Source organism: Salmo salar, chromosome ssa11 (genome assembly GCF_905237065.1).
Source record: "Salmo salar chromosome ssa11, Ssal_v3.1, whole genome shotgun sequence".
Taxonomy (NCBI): Eukaryota; Metazoa; Chordata; class Actinopteri; order Salmoniformes; family Salmonidae; genus Salmo; species Salmo salar.
Window position 1 is genome coordinate 16,436,754 of NC_059452.1, and position 24,701 is coordinate 16,461,454.

Consider the following 24,701-nt stretch of genomic DNA (forward strand, 5'->3'; position numbering starts at 1 on the left):
TGTGGCCTATTAAGTGAATGCTCCGGAGCAGCGGAATCCCAAACTGACCATGGAATTCTTATTTACACATAATAGGGACAATAAAATGAAGTGCCATAACAAAATGGATATATGTCCAAATCCTAACATGAGATACACACATGAAACTGGAAGTTTAAGTACTTTCCAGCTTGCTCTAATGTTTACGTCTCGTGCACGCAGAGGACCAAAAACCTTGAATACATTTTTGATCCATTATTGTGCTATTAGCCCACAAAAAAAGCTTCTTTTTTTTTAACACAGTGACAGAAACCACATCGGTAACTACTGCCTGTAAACAACATTCACATGTCAGTCCAAACACCTTATAGAGGTGTAAATGTATGTCTTTATTGGGTATGTCATTTTTGACAGGTGTTCAAGAACAGAAAAACTCAAGCAAATCAACATATACTCATATATTTAATGATACCTGCTATAATCCGCAAGTCTAATAGTGTCATTCCATTGATTGAATAGAACCTCCTAATTATACTTTCCACCTGTCTTGGTAAACATACAACATCAAGAGCAACCAGAATACAAAGAAGTGTTGGTCAATGACACCATTTGATAGACTACTATGTACAATGTTAAAATGGTAATGTTAACGTGTAATATGCTATATAAACAGAATACAAGACTAGACCTGTTCTGCATTTGTTCATGTTTCTAAATCCTTTCTCTTAAGTGTTTTACTGTAGGCGTGTGCTGCAACGGAGTGTGTGGGAGGCCATAGTGGGACATCATCACAGGGATGTCTGATAGAAACCGTACACTCAACTGGAAACAATAGCTCACTCTTTGAGAGGTAGGTAGAGGCGGCATTTCGGCACTCTGTCTGTCTGTAATGCCAAGCTACACCTACCAGTGTAATGCATCACAATGATAGGTTTTTACAACAGTAGTTTCTTTACAGTCACTCTCTGCCGCAACACACTCAATTTGAACAAATCAAAAGTATGATCTGGATTCGTATAAAAAAACGATATATGAGTTCCTGGAATTTCACAAATACAGCAACAATTCAAACACAGTACTAAAGCCCCTTTCATTAAAAAAGAGAAGATTCAAAATACAATCAATGAAAACAAGTACAGTTCTCTATAGCTAAAACCATGCATCAGTGGGTTAATTGTCATGTGCATTCTTACAAAGCTACAGATAACCTATTTGGCATCTGACCAGTGTTGGTAGTTGAAAAAGAAAAATCCAATGTAAGTTTCATTCTGGAAAGCACCTCCTTGAAAATAAATGTCAGTTCTGCCAACTAAGCTTTATGTTTTCTTGTGAGACAAATACAGAAATGAAGGACGAGGACGAAAACTGACTTTGACGGTATTTAGAGGCGGTAACGCTCTGGGTTCTGACAGCCTCTTTATGTTGAGTGACTACTTGACGGAGACTAACGTGTGCAAACAAACAAGACCTGGCTTCTCCCCTCTCTCTAGTCTCTCGATAATATTACACTATGCAGATGTGCTCAGAGAATCACATTGTTTTCAACCTGGCACAAAGAGGCAGAGAGAAGAAGAAAAACAACACTATAATGGTCCTAGTGAGTCACTGGCTGGGCTGCCATGTCTTCCTCCCAGACAGCATGGATGAATGCACAATTTTTTTTACTTGTTGGATTGCAGTTCAGCCCAGACTCGTCTGGGACCACTAATTTCAGCACCAGCTCCATTTCACACCTTATTTAAAACTAAACCAAGCCACTCTGCTTACAGCTGTGAGTAACGTACTCACAATGTCCAAGATGTTTACTATTTCATGGACAAAAGCCTCATTAAGGCAGTCAGAGTAGAAATACGAGCAGTGGGGTTGGTCTGGGAGAGAAGTTTATGGATAATATAGAAGGAAAACAACAATGGAGACTATGGGAGACTGGAGTGTTGAGTTTGGTATGGGTTTTCAGTTTGTGTGCTTGTGTAAATATCCCCATGTTCTCTTCAGTGCCACTGGAACCCTTGTTCACTCTGGGCCCAGGAACCCAAAAACAGCACAAACAAAACAACAGCAACAACAATAACAAAATGAATTCCATTCACATTTCAATGGAACAGCACTGTCCTGGAGGACTCACCCTGGCTGGGCAGCCTTCCCACGTCCGATCAGGACCTTCAGGATGGACACAGAAAAACAACACAATGAGACGGGTGTTCATAACACAGAGAGACAGAGAGGTTAGTGTACCTGTCCACACATTCTTAATAAAGGCCTTTTCTGTAGACCGAGGCAACGTAATTATAGTAAACTTAAACTGAAGCTAAAACGAAAACAAATCATGAAAAACTTCTTAGAAGCGGAAATAAAATAATTTATAAACCTGTTTGAAAAACTAAAACGATTGTCTTTGACACCAAAATGAACTAAAAGAAAAGAAAAAAATCATGAATTGTGTTCAGTTAAATTTTTTCCCCTAAACTTTGGACAGAAATCGAATTTCTGTCCATTTCTGTTCATGCTTTTGAAGTGTTTTAAAGCTACTGAACCAGACGGGTAAATGCTGCCAGGAGATGGGTAAGGTTCAAATAGGTCTAATTTGTGCATTTCTGTCATTGGCTATCACTAGCTAACAGGGAATTTATTTTGGCTAAGTAGCTAACATAATTCTTCTTTAGGAACGGACATGCCAAAATGTCAGATGGGGTGGTGCATTTTTAGCCCAGTGGGCCTGTCTAACTTTGTTGTTGCGCAAAATCATCATCATTATCTGGCTAATAATGGGGGCCTTAAATAAATAAAATGGTCTGGTGAGGGGGCCTCAAGTGAAAAAAATGCCTGGTATATCAGGGCCGATTTTTGGTCCCAGTATGCCCCTGTTCTTCTTATATGTACCACTAAAGTTAAAAAGCATTGGATTGGCGTAAACATGGGTGAGGGTGAGTTTCCTTCCACCATATTTTTTTTGCACCATTCTCAGCGCTTTTCCATTTAAATCCAAGTCACATTGAGCTGGAGTTTAGAATTTAAACCTAACCTAACCTTTAACCTGATCAATCATCCCAAAAAACACACAAAAAAAAACTTTACAATACAAATGTCTCCTAGCCTCCCCACATGCTTTCTGTCCCTATCACAAAAACGAAAACTGAAACAAAACAATAAAAAAACAAAACAGCATGTTTTGTAACGGGTTTCGTCGGAAGGAGTGGACCAAAGCGCAGCGTGATTTTATTCTCAAAAAGCGAAAAATGAAAGCGCACAGTTCTGTCAGGTACAGATACAAAACAACTACTAAAGGCTGCCTAAGTATGATTCCCAATCAGAGACAACGATAGACAGCTGCCTCTGATTGGAAACCATACTCGGGCCAAAACAAAGAAATAGAATGCATAGAATGCCCACCCCACACCCTGACCTAACCAAATAGAGAAAAAACACGGCTCTCTAAGGTCAGGGCGTGACTGTACTCCCCCCAAAGGTGCGGACTCCCGGCTGCAAACCTGAACCTATAGGGGAGGGTCCGGGTGGGCATCTAATCTTGGTGGTGGCTCCGGTTCAGGGCGTAGCCCCTGCTCCGCCAGCTGATCCTTCCGCTTTTGTATCACCGGACCGTGGATCGTCATCGGAGGAACCGGACCGTGGATCATCGCCAGAGGCTCTGAACTGGGAACCCCCACTGGAGACTCCGGACTGCCGACCGCCGCTGGAGACTCCGAATTGCCGACCGCCGCTGGAGACTCCGGACTGCAGACCGCCGCTGGAGACTCCGGACTGCAGACCGCCGCTGGAGACTCCGGACTGCAGACCGCCGCTGGAGGTTCCGGACTGTAGGCCGTCTCAGGAGGTTCCGGACTGTAGGCCGTCTCAGGAGGTTCCGGACTGTAGGCCGTCTCAGGAGGTTCCAGACTGTAGGCCGTCTCAGGAGGTTCCCGGACTGTAGGCCGTCTCAGGAGGTTCCCGGGCTGTGGGCCGTCTCAGGAGGTTCCGGACTGTGGGCCGTCTCAGGAGGTTCCGGACTGTGGGCCGTCTCAGGAGGTTCTGGACTGTGGGCCGTCTCAAGAGGTTCCGGACTGTGGGCCGTCTCAAGAGGTTCCGGACTGTGGGCCGTCTCAAGAGGTTCCGGACTGTGGGCCGTCTCAGGAGGTTCCGGACTGTGGGCCGTCTCAGGAGGTTCCGGACTGTGGGCCGTCTCAAGAGGTTCCGGACTGTGGGCCGTCTCAAGAGGTTCCGGACTGTGGGCCGTCTCAGGAGGTTCCGGACTGTGAAACATCGCCGGAAGCTCTGGACTGTGAAACGTCGCCGGAAGCTCTGGACTGGGAACTGTCGCCGGAAGCTCTGGACTGGGAAGGCGCACTGGAGGCCTGATGCGTGGGGCTGGCACAGGTGGCGCCAGACTGGTAACACGCACCTCAGGGCGAGTACGGAGAGCAGGAACAGGACACACCGGACTGGGCAGGCGCACTGAAGGCCTAGTGTGTGGAGCCGGGACAGGTGGTACCAGACTGGTGATACACATTTCAGGGCGAATGCGAGGAGCAGGCACAGGACGTACCGGGCTGTTGAGACGTACTGGAGACCTGGTGTGTATAGCCGGTATCAATTGTTCCGGAACTTCAACACACTTCTCAGGACGAGTACGGGGAGCTGACTCAGGTGGCACCAAACTGACAACACGTTCCTTTGGGAAAAATTAGTGCATCCTCCACCAACTCAACAACTCTCCGATTTCTCTCTTCTCCAAATTCTCCCTCTTCTCCCGGGTTGGCTCTGGTTCACTTCTCGGCGCTGCCGACTGCTCCATGTGCCCCCCCAAAAAATGTATTGGGGTTTCTGTGACCTTCCTTCCCGGCTCTTTTCTCCTGCCACTATTTCATCCCAAGCCTCGGATATACTCCTCCTAATCTCCTCATAAGACCAGGATGCCATTACCTCCTGGATACACTGCTTGGTCCTGTGATGGTGGGTAGTTCTGTAACGGGTTTCGTCGGAAGGAGTGGAACAAAGCGCAGCATGGTAAGTGTTCATGATTGTATTCTCAAAAAGGGAAAAACGAAAGCGCAGAAAACAAACAACTACCCACAAACACAGGTGGGAAAAAGGCTGCCTAAGTATGATTCCCAATCAGAGACAACGATAGACAGCTGCCTCTGATTGGAAACCATACTCGGCCAAAACAAAGAAATAGAATGCATAGAATGCCCACCCCACCCCACACCCTGAACTAACAAAATAGAGAAAAAATACGGCTCTCTAAGGTCAGGGCGTGACATGTTTGTTGTTAGTTATTCACAATTAGGACATACACATAGGGTATATACTGTCATTATACGTTTCTATATCATTCCAATGTCAAATAAAGGGTCAGCTGGTTTTCTGAATGCTTTAGCCCACTCACCATTTAATTATCTGTGTACTCCCTATATACTCCATAGAACTAGAGGTGATTTACCACCTCACTTGTACATTTTCATTGCTCAGATAAAGTATGCTCTAAAGCTGAGTCTCTTTCATAAAAAGAGATGGATTTAGCAGTAATTCGGAGTGTAATAATGCACTTCCTAATCAACCCATTGAAAGTACCAGTAGCCTTACTGCTCCTTATGAGAGGCAGTATAAAACAGTCAGTAATCATTCATCTTGGTGACATTGATGAACATGATTCACAGAATCATTTGGTAATGACCTAAAAAACATTATATCAGGTAGTTTGGCATAATAATGAGAGCTTGCCTTTTGACTAGTGTCATAAAAGAGACGTTGCTCTACTCACTGAGATATCTTGCAGTTGGTTGTTGTGACGAAGCGTCCCGTGTAGTGGATATTACACCTCACCACATTGTTGGTGAAGTCAGACTCCAAGATAAGGTACTTGGGGTTGACCTGGAGCTGAGAGGCAGAGGAGGACACAAGAGGATACCACTACAGCTAGGCAGGTAGGAATAAAACAATAACTTACACAGTACTTTTATCAGTGGAATTCTGGCAGAGACCGGACGGAGAATCTTGACTTGAGATTCTGTATGTGTAAATAAAACATTTGAATTGCTGCTTAAATCATCTGTTGGTGTCAATGGGGAATCGATGAGGAATTAAGATAGCTATATGTATGCTGTAGGCTAATTTATGTGCTCTCTGACACCTGGAGTTACATGGCAAATGGTCCAGGAACAAAGGCCCAAGGACTAGTCAGCTCTTCTCCTTCTGAGGGGCCAAGGTTGTATCTCTGTTATCTCTGTTACAGTATCCAGAGCACCGAATATTGAATGTGATAGAATAATACTATAGTATCCACGTATGGTTTCTATCTGAGACTTGTTCACTGAGAATAACTCTGATGCTATCTATATGTATGTATGATCTCTGTGGTTACTGTTCACTGAGAATAACTCTGATGCTATCTATATGTATGTATGATCTCTGTGGTTACTGTTCACTGAAGATAACTCTGATGCTATCTATATGTATGTATGATCTCTGTGGTTACTGTTCACTGAAGATAACTCTGATGCTATCTATATGTATGTATGATCTCTGTGGTTACTGTTCACTGAAGATAACTCTGATGCTATCTATATGTATGTATGATCTCTGTGGTTACTGTTCACTGAAGATAACTCTGATGCTATCTATATGTATGTATGATCTCTGTGGTTACTGTTCACTGAAGATAACTCTGATGCTATCTATATGTATGTATGATCTCTGCGGATACTTGTATCTGTATAACGGTGAACTCTAAATTACTATATGCAAAAATATCTCAGGAATTCTGTCTTATTTACATTGCTGTCATCCCCCATACAAGCATTTAAATGCTGTGACACCCTGTGGAGATTGGGCCTGGGAGTGTTCAGGTTACTGTAAACTTGATATTATTTGATTGCTCAATGGTGGTTGGTTTTGGGTTGAAAGGTTACACCTTCAGATGTTATAAATGGAATGAAATGCCTTTGATCTCTCTCTTATCCTGTATCCAGCCCATGCCCAAAACATTGTCAAAGACTCCAGTCACCCAAGTCATAGACTGTTCTCTCTGCTACCACACGGCAATGCTTTGTAACTTAAGCTTTATGGCTTGTAGGTGAATCCATTCATTGTACAATATTAATTAAATACCTGCCTTTGATATAGACAATTCTCAGACCAATTCTTGCTAGTCAATGTCAACGCGTTGCTTAATGCTTGCTTGTTTATTTGAATAATCTTTATGGAGTCAGAGAAACATTTGAATAGGCTAATTGTTTATTCTTCTTACGAGTCGTCTCTCATTGAAACACTTGAGGTCAACACAGACAGGCAGAGAGCGATGGGACTGAATTGCAGTCAAAAAGAGTAGATCGGTATGAGCCACAGTCTAGGAAACTTAATGTTTTATAGCTTAAGGCAACTTTCCAAATGTAAAACTTTCAGATACATTTTTCCCAGTAACCTGGTCGGGCGCACCTTTTCCTATGGAATGTTGCCTTTGGAATGCCGCCTTCCTGGAAGATTACCAAGTACACGTCAGAACTTTCCTCTGCTCTTAGTCTCACCTTTAGTATGTAGTTCCCAGGTTGGATGTCTGTTATATCGATCCACTGGCAATCAATATCAGCGTTGTACGTATCGTAGCAGCCCGGACTCAGACCCTGGAGGAACATAGAGGAGAGTTATTCATATGGATCATTAACAGACTATGCTTATAGCTCAGCACCAGAGAGACGTGCCTGCACCATCTCTGACTCATCGAAAGACTGAGTGGGGTGGAAGAACTGTTAAACAAGAGACATGTTGTGGTTGCTAGCTGAACTCAGATGATGATACCTTGTTGCAGTACCTGCTGCAAGACCATGACACCGGCTTGCCTTCGGACAAATGAATGATGCCATGCCAAGTGTATTGGCAAATCTACCTTAGTGAGAGATGTGCTGGTGTATCTACCTGAGTGTGAGATGTGCAGGCATAACGCTTCAGGTGACCAAAGTCACAGGTGGTGTCCTCCAGACAGAAGCTGGCCTTGTGTCCCTCAGCCACCTTCCTTCCTGTGGTGACCTCCAGCAGGTCATAGTGGCTGAACTCATCCATACTGTGGTAGTGTCTGTGGGTAGACAGAAGGGCAAATAGGTGGTCGGTAGTGCAACGAGAGGGGAATAAATGTGCACTTTTACCATATTCAAATGAATTTGTGACAGGTAAAAAGCGTCTGTGTGTTGCGCAGGAGAGAGAGGAGGCATGGCACAGGGTGGTCAGCAGGGGATCAAAGAAGAGTCCAATTTTAACATTTTTAAATTCAGTTAATGACAGGTACAACAACCCATACTAGAGACGTGCTCAATTTGCATAAAGGATAATTACATGATAATCAGTAAACCAACACATAGCAAACTGTTTACTGCAGGCCACCATCCAAAGTCTTTAAATTAGATGTGCTTGTTTATTTGAACAGCCCATTGCCCTCACCTGTCAACACTTCAACTCGGTGCAGCTTGACTGAGCATATCCCAACGTACCAAAGGAGACTAGAATGTAATTAATACTTACAACCATGCACTGATGAAGCAAGACATTAACAATCTATTGATGTATGGGGTCTCGTTAATTACTTTATATCAATCTGGAAAGTTTTAAATCACTACCGCAAGATAAGTGAAGGATTGAGCATGTGTTCATGTTGTGTGTGTGTGAATGCGTCTGTGTCAGTACGTGCATTTGTGTATATGTGTGTGTGTGTTTACACAGCTTTAACAGTGTTGGAATGCTGGATTTTGCCACTGCTAGCCTGGTTACCCATGAGAATAAATCATATCCTCAGAATGTGAAATGAGTTACACCACTCTGTATCTCAGTGTACTGCTGGTGCTGGTCCATCTGAAATCATTTACTCTAATAGCCTTGCACAATCTTGTAGCTGGGATGTGGACCAATGCCAAGTATCAGACAGCGACCTGAGAGGGCTGGCTGTTTACTGTTGCCCTCTGCAGACCAGCATGTTGTGAATATCCTTTCCATACTAACTGTTAACACTGTGGTACTCAGATAAATCAGACAGATACTGTTACACTGTAAGGTTGAGAATACAAGTGACATACATGGGGGATTCCTTTAAATATGCATTAGAAACAGTGTTGCACAGTGAATAAGAAGGCTTCCTCTTTCTTATTCAGTCTCCTGCTGTTTGGAATAAATGGCAGCATGGTAAATGTAAAACATATTGTATCTCGATTCCCAGATCCAGTAATGGCCTCGTATTTCAGCCAAGTTAAATTTCCTATGAAGATGTCATCTGAACTGTGAACACAGCGTCTAATGGCTGAAAAGCTGGAGTGCATTGTCAACCTATTCATCTCACAGGCACTTAAATGTATCCTAATCCTAATTATTGAAATGAATCACCCTTTCTTGCTATTTTTACTGAAAGTCACATTCCAGATTCCAGACACTAAGAATTTTGTCAGTGTTTGTTTTGGTGAATGTAGTGCAGGTGTGGTAAGAGCTGGAGCTGGTTCAGTCAGTAGGACTCAGACTGTATAAATAATAACCCAGTCTCCTTACCTCATGCTCCCTGTTTTAACATAGCTACAACTTTTTACTGGCGTAGTCATTAAAAGATTGAATGGAGGCTTGGAGGGAAAGGCAGACGGGTACTTTCCACCAATGGAGGAGGTGACAAATGGAAGAAGTAATTCGTTCCATAGCAGTTGGAGATGGTAAACAGCTCCTCTCAGGTGAGGAACAGTGTGTTTCCGCAGGCTTAAAGCTACACCATGTGATTCTCTAAGGGGGAATCTGCACCGACTACACAGGGAATCTGTAAACACAGAGGAATTGAAAGGGCTGTACACTGGGTATCCTAAGGGGGCAGCTCTCTGCAAAACACCCTCTGTATGTGGTGTGTGTGTATTTGTGTGAGTGGGTGTGTGTGTGTGTGTTTGTGTGTATGTGTCTATGGGCTGGGGTTTGGAGGTGGGTGTTCAGTGCAATGGGGGTTTGAAATATGGCCATTATTTTTGTTCCCACGATAGACGTTTATTTAGATGGAAGCCTTGAGATTGTTATCTCTCTGTGAGAGTGGGACAGACAGGGAGACACTGGGCCTAGAGCTGTCTGGACTGGAGGGCCTTTTCCCTCGTCTTGGAATCCTGGATCTCCCCTTGTGACTATGTCAACTAGAGAGATTTCACTTTTGGAAGGACACAGAGAGAAGGCTGGAATAAGACTGGCTTGTAATCCTAACATACAAAACATTCCAATCCCACTTTGCACTTTATGCCTACGAGTAATTTTCCAGTTGTGTTAAAATGCAATACAAAGACTTCCAGGAGGCCAGGCAGAAGAAGGGGGGGAAATATTTAGTGGATGGTGTTTGCATTCCATACAGTCCAACCAGATTACAGGAAGCCCAGAAATGTATCACATAACACCTGGGCAAACAGTAGCCATGGCCTTTGACCTTAGAGGTAATGCTTGTGCTACATAAAAATAAAGAGAAGAAAAGAGGAGCATAATCTGAATATCTGCATGTACAGTGCCTTTGGAAAGTATTCAGACTCCTTGAGTTTTTCCACATTTTGTCACGTTACAGCCTCATTCTAAAATGGATTAAAAAAAATAAAAAATCAACACACAATACCCCATCATGCCAAAGTGAAAACAGGTTTTTAGAAATGTTTGCAAATTTATAAAAAATAAAAAATAGAAATACCCTATTTACATAAGTCTTCAGACCCTTTGCTATGAGACTCGAAATTGAGCTCAGGTGCATCCTGTTTCCATTGATCATCCTTGAGATGTTTCTACAACTTGATTGGAGTCCACCTGTGGTAAATTGAATTGATTGGACATGATTTGGAAAGGCACACACCTGCCTATGTAAGGTCCCACAGTTGACAGTGCATGTCAGAGTAAATACCAAGTCATGAGGTCGGATTGTGTCGAGGCACAGATCTGGGGAAGGGTAGAGTTCCTCTGTGAAGATGGGAGAACCTTCCAGAAGGACGACCATGTCTGCAGCACTCCACTAATCAGGCCTTTATGGTAGTGTGGCCAGACAGAAGCCACTCCTCAGTAAAAGGCACATGACAGCAAGCTTGGAGTTTGCCAAAAGGCACCTAAAGACTCTCAGACCATGAGAAATAAGATTCTCTGGTCTGATGAAAACAAGATTCAACTCTTTGGCCTGAATGCCAAGTGTCACGTCTGGGAGGAAACCTGGCACCATCCCTACGGTGACGCGTGGTAGTGGCAGCATCATGCTGTGGGCGTGTTTTTCAGGGGCAGGAACTGTGAGACTAGTCAGGATCGAGGGAAAGATGAACGGAGCAAAGTACAGCGAGATCCTTGATGAAAACCTGCTCCAGTGCACTCAGGACCTCAGACTGGGGCGAAGGTTCACCTTCCAACAGGACAACGACCCTAGGCACACAGCCAAGACAACACAGGAGTGGCTTTGGGACAAGTCTCTGAATGCCCAGCAAGAGACCGGACTTGAACCCGATTGAACATGTCTGGGGAGACCTGAAAATAGCTGTGCAACAATGCTCCCCATCCAACCTGACAGAGCTTGAAAGGATCTGCAGAGAAGAATGGGAGAAACTCCCCAAATACAGGTGTGCCATGCTTGTAGTGTCTTACCCAAGAAGACTTGAGGCTGTAATCGCTGCCAAAGGTGCTTCAACAAAGTACTGATTAAAGGGTCTAAATACTTATGTAAATGTGATATTTCTTATTATTATTATTTTTTATAAATTAGTAAACATTAAAAAAAAAAATGTTTTTGCTTTGTCATTATGGGGTATTGTGTGTAGATTTTGTGTAGATTGATGAAGAAAAACATCTATTTTAGGATGATGCTGTAACGTAACAAAATGTGAAAAAAGTCAAGGGGTCTGAATACTTTCTGAAGGCACTGTACATCATCCGGATTTTAACTGTGTACATCTATTGTACTGTTTGATCATTATTGATCACTCTATTGTGTAAATGGACAGAAATGTTATATTGAGATGTACATAATTTTTTATAGAGAAATCTGAATCTAATGATGCACACTGTATTTAAATTAAACAGAGTTCATGCTATCTGTTTGTCTCCATAAAACACTGATTCTAAGGTTTTATCCTAAACTTTCTGTACTGTATAACATTTGCTCAACACACACATTAAAATATGGATGGTTTAAGGGGTCATATACTGACTACTCATTGTATTCAAATATTCCATTGGGGGCAAAACATAGGAGAGTGAAGTTGACTTGGCAAAGAGTTGTTCTTTTCTCAAAACAAGCACACTTGTTACTGTGTTCTGTGCTGTTCCACTAACGCAAATCCATGTCATCATTTAATACCAGGCACCAGGCCTATGATGCCAGGGCACAGATTGACAGGAACATTTATGGATTCTATTCCATTTCCATTGGCCAGTCAAATCGAGCTGTTGCATTGGCTAACTCCCGCCCTGGAAACCAATGTATAAACGAACAGTGATGTCACCAGGCAACATTTCCAATCTGCTAATGGGCAGTCAACATTCCATAGAGCTGAGGACAGTAAGTACAGCCTGAAACTTGTTGCACAAACCCAAGGAACACAGACATACTGTGAACAATAAAACCGTTGTGGAATGCAAGGTCATAGAGGAAGGGCAGGGCAGAGGGTGTCCAAAGATATCAGTGATGTCATGACATACTGTATTAAGTAAAGTCATGATTTCACCAAAAAGAGCAAATGTGAACGCACTGACCTCAGCTAACCAAACTAATACAAAACGAATGAGCTAAACAGCCAACTTTAAATGTCACATGAAACAGCAAATCTGATTAACCCTGTAGAGCAAGGATCTTACCGTTTTTAGCATAGCAAGGTTGTGTACAATGGGCTCTTAACCAACCATGCTATTTTGTTTGTTTTTTCACATTGTTTGTAACTTAATTGTACATAATGTTGCTGCTTCTGTCTCATATGACCAAAAAGAGCTTCTAGACATCAGAACAGCGATTACTCACCTTGAATTGGACAAGTAATTTTTCTTTAATGTGCTGGACGAGAGGGATTTACTCCAGACACCCGAACAGGCCCTCATCCCCATCATTTGCAGGAGAAAGAGACTGAGGTTTCACAGAAGGAGATCGGGGTGCCTTGTGAGGATCCAGTGACAAAAGGGCTAATCTGCCTTTGCCATCTGTACTATTAGCCAACGTACAATCGCTGGATAATAAAATGGACGAACTAGAAGCACGTATATCCTACCAACGAGACATTAAAACCTGTAATATCTTGTGTTTCACTGAGTTGTGGCGGAACGACGACATAAATAACATACAGCTGGCGGGTTATACACTGTACCGGCAGGATAGAACAGCAGCCTCTGGTAAGACAAGGGGTGGCGCTCTATGTATAGTTGTAAACAACAGCTGGTGCACGATATCTAAGGAAGTATCGAGGTTTTGCTCGCCTGAGGTAGAGTATCTCATGATAAGCTGTAGACCACACTATCTACCTAGAGAGTTTTCATCTATATTCTTCGTAGCTGTCTATAGACCACCACAAACTGATGCTGGCACTAAGACCGCACTCAATGAGCTGTATACGGCCATAAGCAAATAGGAAAACGCTCATCCATAGGCGGCGCTCCTAGTGGCCTGGGACTTTAATGCAGGGAAACATAAACATTTGAGTATCATAAACCCATAGCATATACTGTATGGGATTGGGGAAACACTGGTTACTCACTGATGGCAGCTGTGCCACTCCCAGGTGTGTCGGGGTCGGTTGGGCATGAAGTCAGCCGTCCCCTGGTTCTTAACCCTCTGTGGGAAGCGAAGCAGGACTCTGACGTCATAGTCTGTAGTCTCAGCGCTGTAGGCAGTGCTGTGGGGAGACAAACCCAAAGTATGGAATAGCAGTGAGTGAAGGGAAGTACAGATGGCTACAGCGAACACGTCTCCCAAGGGTTGTCCCGGTGAGTTTCTGATACCTCAGGCTCACAATGTGTTCCTGCAACAAGACAGAATTGAGCGGGCCTGGAAAAGCTGGAGGGAAAAAATATGTTAAATAAATAATTCACACTACAGATTACTGTGATTAATCTCCATAGCATACTGCACACGTTTTCAGTCTTGTAGCAAGAAAAGCTTTGAAGTGGACGGGCATACACTGTGTAGAGAAGTCCAGTATGAACACATTTTTTTTTGAATTGTTTTAATAATAACATGCATTCCAAAGTATCAGTAAAAATCTTTGTAATTCATCTTATGGCTGTTGTTGACATTGGAGTGTATAGCACATTATACAAGGCTATCTGTCCATGATTGGTGATAACACAGACAGGATATGAGAGGGCTTCGAGGAATGGCTGTACTTGAGACAGGAAGGAGGGCAAACAGGAGAGCCAGTGGAACAACAAAGTTCATCGGCATCATTTAAATGCTCTGCAGCCTGGGCAATTGTACCGTACCCATCTAACCCTGGGGCCAAAGTCAGAGGCCCATTATGTGTGCTGCGACTGCAGACCAAACCACTCAGAGAACCATTTACTGACAGTCCAGGTAACATAGGCAAGCCTTAGGCTGCATTTACACAGGCAGCCCAAATCTGATCTTTTAACCAATTATTGGCAAAAGACATGCTCTGATTGGTCAAAAGACCAATTAGTGGCAACATATCCGAATTGCATAAATGCAGCCTTAGTGACAGGCCTAGGTGACCAGATTTCAGGTTATTGATGTTGCACTGTGAACTGGGTTCCAAACGTTATATACTGCAGCTTAGATAAGGAGTACATTTACTAAGCAGGTAGATAAAACAGTCTGGAGCTGAGACATTATATGCTAATATTCACCGATAGGCACATGGAATCTTTCAATCTGCTCTAACTGGAGGAGACTGATTGTCCATCAGCATGTGTATACTGGCTTACAAAAACTGGTGGTAATCTTTCATGCCATTAAAGTGTGCAGAGTGACTACTAACAACACTATGTATGTTCTCCTCATCCAAAGCAAATACAGACACTTATTAAAACACTTGAAAGGTTTAAAATGGTCTCTTACCTTGCCAAGCATTTCTCCTCGGCAGCACAGCGGAGAGAGTACATGTGAGCCCTCTGGATATACGTGGAGGCCTGCACATAGTTGGGATCAGGAACCAGGTCTGGCAAACCTAGAACAATACACTTGGCTCAACACATAGTGTCCTTCAACAGCAATTGATTCAATCATGTTAGTATCAATACCTTGATGCCAATGTCAACTTTTACAGGTCTGCTTCCTCCCTTGACAGAATATAGAGTATTGCTGTGGTGCACCGACCAGTGAGGTCATTCCTCAAATAAAACAGCACAGTTTTACACCTGTTTATCAGCTATATTTCATTCCCCTGCGTTGTGTTATAGTAAGGACTTTGATACAGATGCAGTAGAAGTTCCCGCTTTTAATGACGTGCAGCTTATAAAGCCTTCCTAAACACTACATACATGTGTTACAAATAATTTATAATCGTATTTCATGCTTTATAAATGCTTCATAAATGTGCCATAACTGCGTGACATAACCACCAATGTCAAATGTGACATAACCCACTGTCAAATATGACATAACCTTGTGCTTTATAAAGGGTGCTATAAGCACCACTTAATAAAGGCCTTATAAATCATATTAAACTGAGGCTTCACAAAGCATTTATAAACCTGTCATACATCTTGGTAGAGAATTGCAATGCAGGATGTTGGGTTTGATTCCCAGGACCACCCATACGTAAACATTTATTCACGCATGACTGTAAGTCGCTTTGGATAAAAGCGTCTGCTAAATGTTATATATTAATTCAATAAAACATTTCCAGGATGGCCCAACCTCTTTCCCTCTTGGGTGCATAGTCAATATTGGACCTGAACTCAACTTTCCCCAAAATGCTGTGCTGCAGAAGGACACACGCTCTAATGTGCAAAACACGTTGGTAGGGCCTTTAAAAAATATTTGTTTTTGTTTTTCCAGGTTTTGGATTTCCCCCATTTTTTCTGGTTTACCCCAGTTTTTTCACAGTTTTTTTATAGAAAAACAACCAAATTGGATTTTCTGTGTTCACAACAATGCTTAAACCACATTAGGGGATGACTTTTGAGGTCTGGAAAAAATCTAAGAAACTTTTGAGTGTTGTTTGGCTAGCAGGTTTTCTGTTGTGCAGTAAGCACATATGTAATGTGATTTTTTAACGGCTGTCGTCGGGAATAGAGGACCAAAATGCAGCAGGAATGTGGATGCTCATCTTGTTTTTATTTTAAATAAAGAGAACACCAAAATAACAAAACGAAGAACGCACGAACAACAAAACAGTCTTGTCAGGCTCACACAGGCAAAACAAGAAACAATCTCCCACCACACTACACCAAACAATTACCCATATATAGGACTCTCAATCAGAGGCAACGAGAAAGCACCTGCCTCCAACTGAGAGTCCAACCCCCCATTAACCTACACATAGAAATACCACAAACCAGAAAGAACATAGAAATACAAAACATAGAACATAAACCAAAACCCGGAAATAATAAATCTAACACCCTACTAAATAAACCATCACCCCGAAACACATAAACAAAATACCCTCTGCCACGTCCTGACCAAACTACAATAGCAAATAATCCCTAAACTGGTCAGGATGTGACAGATTTGGCCGCCAATGGAATTAGTTGAGTAAAAGGCCAGCAACACCGTATTATTCAGAGCCCCATGAAATGACACCATCGATACATTCAGGAGACCCTACAATACTTTTACTCCGGCACGCAGAATACTTTTTGCTCTAAGCCAATATGTATTCCATATACAGTGATTCGAATTAGAGGCATTTATTTGACATTGGAACATGTTTTAAAACCCAAATTTAATGCAAATGTCACTTAAATATGAACAAATTAGAATCATTGTTAATGTTTAGACAATTATTTTTCATATATCGTTAATGGTTATTGACACTTTTCTACTATTACGTTGGGTACTTTTATTTAAAACATTTCTGAAATTCCGTGACATGGAAGTACTTTTTTAGTGTTGCCGACAAGACACTGATCATATTATGAGTTCAAATGCCCACTTCTGCTGCCGAGTGAACAGCAATAGGATATTTTCTCCAAATGATTTCTGAGGGACTACACACATGCGGCTATTCTGTGTTGAGCGGTTAACAAAGAAACAGGTCCTTCTATATGCTTCATTTAGAGTTATTTATGCAACTTTAGTTGTGATACAAACATTGGGCTATATGTTAGAATTTCTTTTGTATTTTACCCCCTTTTTCTCCTCTCATCGCTGCAATGCCCCAACAGGCTCGGGAGGCGAAGCTCGAGTCATGCGTCCTCCAAAACATGACCCGCCAAACCGAGCTTCCTAACACCCGCCAGCTTAACCCAGCCGCACCAACGTGTCGGAGGAAACAACTGACGATCAGGGTCAGCCTGCAAGTGCCCGGCCCGCCACAAGGAGTTGCTAGAGCGAATTGAGCCAAGTAAAGCCCCCCCGGCCAAATTCTCTCCTAACCCGGACGACGCTGGGCCTATTGTGCGCCGCCCTATGGGACTCCCATCACGGCCGGTTGTGATACAGCCCAGGATCGAACCTGGGTCTGTAGTGCGATGCAGTGCCTTAGACCGCTGTGCCACTCGGGAGACCTATATGTTTAGATTTTTAATGCATTCTAAGACTGCAAGATGCGACTTTGATGATGAATGGCATGAGCTCTAGTTTGTTTCTTGCGCAGGCTGCAAACACTTCATCAGTCTCTCATTCACAATTTTACAAGCACTTGATAATGCCTCAAATTTCCTGGCGGCATCCCCCTTGTGTGGCTGTAATGCCCCCTAAAAACATCCAGGTCTTTTGTGGCCAGTGGCCGTTGTACCCTTGGGCTGAATATAATCATTATAATTCCCTTCTCCCGGCTGCATGCTTCGAAGCACCTCTCACTTCCATGGTCCTCTCAGATATCTCAAATATTATTAAACAATGCCTGTCACATGATCTGTTCCTTCTCACAGGCATCTCAGTGCCTGTAGGCTACAAGTGAAGACAGACACATCGGGGACGCAACGTCGGGGAGACATCGGGGACGCATCGTTCTTATCGAATTCCGAGGCACATATTGGAATAACTGTCCACATTTACTTTTCGTCAGCCAACAAGATGAGTAGGCCTAACAAACAGCAGAAGCACTAGCCTATGTCAATCTACTATCTCCCATAGTACAAAAGTTGACCTATTCTATTGCATTTTTATAGTGAAAGTTATCTTCCCCAAACTTGAAACTCACGCGCAGCCTATGCCAGTTAGGCTCTACACCGGTTATAAAGCAAATTAATGGGCTTCATTTTAAGAAGTTATTTGGCCACTTTAGTTGTGATTCAAACCTTGTGATACAAAACATAAAGGCCTATGGGCTAGGCTACATGACATGTGCAAATTATGATTTTAGAGGGTAAGTCATCTTTAATATTGCAGATAGATTGTGGCTTCCATCAATGTAATTGTCTGCATCATTTCCATTCCCCCATATATTTTTTTGTAAATAAATATATATATATATATATATATATATATATATATATATATATATATATATATATATATATATATATACAGTACCAGTCAAAAGTTTGGACACACCTACTCATTCAAGGGTTTCTATTTATTTGTACTATTTTTTACATTGTCGAATAATAGCAATAGTAATAGTAATATTTAAGACATCAAAACTATGAAATAACTCATATGGAATCACGTAGTAACCAAAAAAGTGTTAAACACAGGGAATGAGATTAGGTGTAATGTCAATAACATGACATCACTTTAGAGTGTATGCCATCCTTCAGCACAACATGTCACCCTTTATAAAGCATGATTACATCATATTCGACATAGTGGGTTATGTCACAGTTGACAATGGTGATCATTTTATGTAGCGCTTATGAAGGCTTTATGAAGCCTTTAGAAGCTGAACGTCATTTAAACAGGGACCGAAGATTTAGTGTAGAGTTATGACCACAAGTTACATATGGTGGCGCATTCAGATAGGTGGGCCCTGTGGTCAGTAGTCAGGAATCACTAACTACAGTACATTCCAGATGATCATCTCAGCAGGATTAGTACTCCCTCCCTACAGGTCATTATAGATTCTGATCTTAGTGTATACAAAAAAGCTAATCATGCCAAGAAAAATTAAATGGAGTATACATGAATGAGTCATTCATTCTTTAAAAAATTCTTCCCTCAAAACCTGAATGTGAAAGTGAAAACATGGTTGGTACACACAGGGAGATAATTATGCTAAAACGCTGGGGCCTCCTTATATGATGTGATGTTTCATGACACTAATCCTAATTTGAACCTGTCATTCCATGTTAACCTTTGGCATGAAAAATACATTCAGACTATTCTTATCTGGAGGGGATAATGCTAAGCATTAGGAGAATCAACTTCATCAACTAGACTTGCAATTCTGTTCTGCTACAGTAGCCAACGTTTATATTTCATATTTGTCGTAGGCTCCTAGTAATCAAAAATTGAAAGATATTTCACATTAATGCAAGAAAATGAGCGAGATGGAGGGAGAAAGACAGAGAGAGAAAGAGAGACAGAGCAGCATGCTAAGGTAAAACAACAATGATCTCACACCCCGCTGTTCCTAAACTGGGCCAGCAACCGACTCTGTCAGAGAAACAGAAGAATAAATAAAAAAGCAGGCCTGAGTTGTCAGAGCTAATGTGTGTCCCATTTCCAGTAAAGGGCATGCCAGAAAGGGTCACTGGGATACCTTATCACCACCCCCTTCCCTCCCCCTTTACCTCAACCTCAAAGGCCAGACATCCACTTAAATGTGAACCAGTTGGAGCAACATAAAGTCTATCCCAAGTTTTGACCTCTGGTACCATTCAAAAACTACCATCTGCTTAATTTTGGTTCCAGCAAAATTGACAAAACAGTAAAACAACCGAAGGCATATGGGGATATGATATTTAGCGTTGTGCTTTTCTATTCCCACTCTGGCATCACTGTTGTTTACAGCAGGCCTTGGATACAGTTTGTTTATAGGAATTCTACAGAGAAAGCTTCCTATCTCCTCTGCCTGTTTAACGTCCAGGTGAGCCTACCCCAGTTTAGACACAGGTTCAAGTGAGGGTTCTGTCTTTCCCAGCACTGTGTACACATCCTATTTGTCATCTCTCTCTGAAGCAGACTTACAGGCCACGGGAAGCTTCCCGGGGCAGACCATGTAAACACTGTAAGGCCTGTGTGAAATGCAGAGGTTTTCCATCCAGCAGCGGACTCGGCTCCCTCTTCTTTCGGCAAAGCCTTTGTTCTTTAGCCCCCTAATCTCCGGAAACTGGAAATTGGGTATTTTTCAGAGGGATAAAGTGTGTCTGAACCAAAGGCTGATCAGCCCTCGAAAGCATTTGACAAGGCTGTACATACTGTATCATATTCTAAGTGGGGGACTAGAGAAAAGGTGTTGGATTTTGCCAGCTCTTTAATAATGTCTTTCCCTGAAAGTGTACAATACACAACATGCAAACACATCCCTTTTACAAAGTCAATGGCATGTAATTTATTTTTTGAGAACAGCTCTTTCATTATAGTGGGTGCATGTGAGAATACGTGAGAGCTTAAGAGTGGTGAGAGAATAGAGTGCAATACAAATATTGCACTATATAATAGCCTGTGACGGTTGCAGTCACAGCACTACGTGAACAAGACAAGTCCGAGCCTATTGCAACACACCAACACAGGCTCTTTCCACATCCCTCATTTATCTTGTTCCCATTAAGGACATTTGGCAATAAACAAGACAAGTTAGTACTTACCTCTATTGACAAGTCAATACATTAACACTTCCCACTGGGCAAAAACTGGTTGAATCAACGTTGTTTCATGTTAGTTGACAACTCAACCAAATATAAATCAAAACTAGACATTGAACTGATGTCTGTGCCCAGCGGACTTTGGATAGTCCATGTGTAGATGCTCTATAGACTATCACTAACATTTCAACTGACTATCTATTAACCCTAACCCTAATCCTAAACTTAACCCTTACCCTAACTCTAGCCCTAACCCTTATTCTAAACCTAACCCTAACTGTAACCTAAGCAAGCAGTTGCTTATCAACAGATAGTTTGTTGATAGTATGACCATCTGTAGAGCATCTACAGATGGACTAGCCAGACTATCCAAATAAAATGTGACCCTCAATACTTCTGTATCTAATCTGTCTTTGATTTGAGTCCTATTCATTTAAGTGGGAACAAAGCGAACCGGTCTCCACATTTGAAGGTATGTCAGTTAAATTGGATCCCTTGCAGCCTGCCTTTGCTTCTATTGACTGTCAGCCCACTGGAAGAACTTCTATCACATTGATTAAATGGCGTGTGAGAAAGCTGAGGCATCTGCACACATGTTGGCTGCTTCTAGGACAGAGAAGAATGCTTCCACATTCCAGTGTCTTAATGAGTGAGACTGAGTTATGGAACTGAAGCACATGGCATTAAAAAGAGCCTCATGCACAGCCTGGCCAGGCAGAGGAATAGAGATATGTGTAAGTCAATCTTCCATGCTCCCAACCAGAGGAGAGTTTCCCATCTGATGTCCCAGCCCCTCAGGCCATGGAGGCTCCAAGCAGCGAGAACAGAGAAAGGTCCCACACACGTGTTGGCGATTGCGTCACTTTTTGCCACACGGCATCAGTTACTCTAAATAAATGTTTTCCACATTGCTAACTTTGGGCTCCAATAATAAAGTCGGTGTCCACCCCTTACCCTCGCCATACTCCCTAACCCGGCCCTGTGATTGGCTCTCAGAGTCTATCAATTACCCTTGGCTTTCAAGAAATGGTGTGTTTTGAATTACAAAATGACTCCTGGGCCTTTTGGCTTGGCCGCTGCATGTCCAAGAGCAGCTCATTGATGCTCCCTCCCTCCCTCCCTCTTCACCCTAGCTCATACTAAATATTTGTTTGATTTCCTGAGGCAATGGACCATGTGAAACAGGGACTTTCCACTTCTCCGTTCCCCCCTCCTCCTCTCTCTCTCTCTCTGGGAGTGGTACAGGCAGCACCCCCCTCTCTCCCATCCCGCTCACCCAGGGCCCAGTCACCCTCCTCCAGCCAGCCCCAGCACCGAGGTCACCTCTATTCCCAGGTTCTACACCCAGATCTCCCCAAGAGCCAAGCCATTTTCAGCAGACTATTACTCCCCAAGCTATGGCACAGTGAGCCCTGTGTGTGCGCTCACCACATTGGCAGGCCTTTCTCAACACCTGGTTTCAATAACCCCTGTGAGTGGGGGGGAAAGATTAACCGTCCTTCAGTAGAGTTTGCTTTCGTTTGGCAAATTATAATTGAAAGACTTGAGCCAGTAAATAGCAATGCTATTCTGGTTATTTAAAAAGAGATTTCCATGTACTGTGTTTGGGCCTGAGAGATGTGAAATGAAAGACCTCTAGAAAACAGTGTACTTCTCCAGCTGCAGAGGCACATAGCTGGGGAGACAGGTGGTAAGGTTTCTGCTCCCCCTGGGCCCACACTGTCCACCGCTGTCAGGAAATAGCAGAGGAGCAGAGGAGAGGAGCCACATTCCCTTCTTGTTTTCTCTCCTTCAACTGAGGAAAAGCTTGGATGTGACCCCACAAGTGCATCATCCACTTCACATGTGCACTACCATTAGGATCTGGTGGTTCCTTTGTGGTTCGCATGACTGTCTTGTAATGCTCACATCAAGCAGACTATAAAGTTGACTAAATAGAAGATGACAAATCTCTCTAGTTTCTTTAAGACCACATACAGATAAGCTTTCATACTCTCAAAACGAAATACTGTACGTTCTGATGATTTAAAACATTTGGTTGGACAGTGGACAAAGAGCTGGCTTTGTTATAAGACATAAGACGTTGAACTGAATGACTTTGTGCATGTTAATTGCGCGTACCTCTCTGTTCCGGCCGGTAGACACTCCCGACGTTGACACTGGGGTTCTCTACGGCCGTGTTGGGGTTTCTTCCTGGCACCACAGGCTGGAGGAAGGGAGGCTGTGGCTGCGCCTGGGGCCTACCGAACGGGGGGAACTGCTCGTACTGGGGGCTTCGTACTGGAGGCTGAGCGCCAGCCACTGTCCTGTCCGGTGCAGCGGGCACTGTGTCGGCAACGGCAGCAGGATCTTCTCCTCCATTGTAGAGGCTGTGTGTGTATCTGCGGTCCAGGCCATCTGAAAAGGGTGGCTGGGCAGCCCGTGCTGGCACAGCAGGCATGGCAGGCACGGCAGGGTTGGGCCCGTAGCCATAGGACTGGTAGTAACGGTAGCCATCCTCACCATAGTCCTGTGGGGAGCGTGGAACCACAGGTGCCAGACCAGCACCAGTTCCATATCCGACTCCAGTGTATCCTCCACCGACACCAACATATCCTCTACCACCAGCACCATATCCTCCACCACCAGCACCATAGCCTCCACCTGTGGCCCTTTGGAAGGGTGGCTCCGCGTAGCCCCGACCTGCTCCCTCCACCACACTAGGATCATAGGGCAGGGGGTAGGGCTGCTGAGGGAAGGGGTATTGCGGGTAGGGTTGGACAGGGACGTTGTAGGAAGATGAGAAGGATGATGAGGATGACGAAGAGGACCCAGTGGATGGCCTGAAGCGGGGGCTGGTGGAGCCTGTCCCCACTGAGCCCTGGCGCCAGTTGTCGGGCACCTGTCCGAAGCCAAATGGATGTCTGGCCTGTCCTCTCACGGTCTCCGAGCCTCCCCTGGAGGGGGCCTGCCTGCGTACATTCCCACCTTGTGGTCTGCGGGGGGTTCGGGGGCGAGAGTCGGCCACCACCACTCTGTGACTTCTCTCCTGGTCCTGTGCTCCAGCAGGGACGTACTCAGCTCCACTGTTGAGGAGGCTGAACCTCCGGCCGTTGTTCTCCCACTGGATCATTTGTCTCCAGGGGGTGGCAGCGCCATCCTGCCCCACAGCCTGGTCCTGGGCCTGGGCCCATCCGGAGCCCAGTAGTACACATACCAAGCTCGTCACAACAAGAGGCAGCATCATCATGACACTAACCACAACTCACCACCACACAGAGAAAACAACGAACAGCCACTCAAACACGACCAACCACCTGTAGCCTATGTCAACACAGCATGAATCCTCTTCTGGGGGTATGGAGAAGCGCGTGGTGGGGGTGTGGAGAGGATAGCAGGAGGATATGCCAGTGGTTCTGTCCATTCGCTGCTCCTTACAGCTGGCTAGAGAGGCTAAGGATCAGTCTGTGTCCAGGAGCAGTCATATCCGGGAGGGGGGGAGTAGGCTTCAGAGGCCCCGCTGGTGGTGCTAGTGTCTGTTAGTGCTGTGAGAGAATGCCCTGTCTTCCTGGCTGTCTAGCTGCGCTGTGACTGTCAGTTGACTGAGCATTGCTCTCACTCAGCCTTCTGGAGAGGAGTGCCTGCGTGTGCGCCTCCACTGCAACCTTCTATTTGCTTCTCTGATTGCTTACAATGGGCTGTGAAAAAAAGCACTCTCAACTTCTTTTTTTTTTAAAGGAGAGGTCCCACATGGCCCTAGTGCTAGAGTGGTTTCCTGGACTGACTGCTGGAGCCAGAACTCGCTCTGTAAGGCTTCCAGAGTCAACATCACCATCTGCAAAGGCACTCAGATTTATATCGAGGCTCACTTTCCATTGCCCAAATTCTTTTATCATCCTGAACAAGCAAAGATGCATTGAACATGGCCTGGA

The 24,701-nt window shown here is 43.9% G+C and overlaps 1 protein-coding gene across 1 annotated transcript; it reads right to left on the bottom strand.

Annotated features, from left to right (window-relative positions):
* Positions 1-347: 347 nt before the first annotated feature.
* On the bottom strand, positions 348-24,453 carry LOC106562143 (lysyl oxidase homolog 1). The gene is made up of 7 exons (XM_014126789.2): positions 22,912-24,453; positions 14,993-15,101; positions 13,674-13,811; positions 7,888-8,044; positions 7,500-7,595; positions 5,738-5,853; positions 348-2,139 (listed from the first exon to the last, which is right to left on the bottom strand). Exons 1-7 carry the CDS (start codon positions 24,017-24,019, stop codon positions 2,133-2,135), a joined length of 1,731 nt encoding a protein of 576 aa, XP_013982264.1. The 5' UTR covers positions 24,020-24,453; the 3' UTR covers positions 348-2,132.
* Between the last annotated feature and the right edge of the window lie 248 nt (positions 24,454-24,701).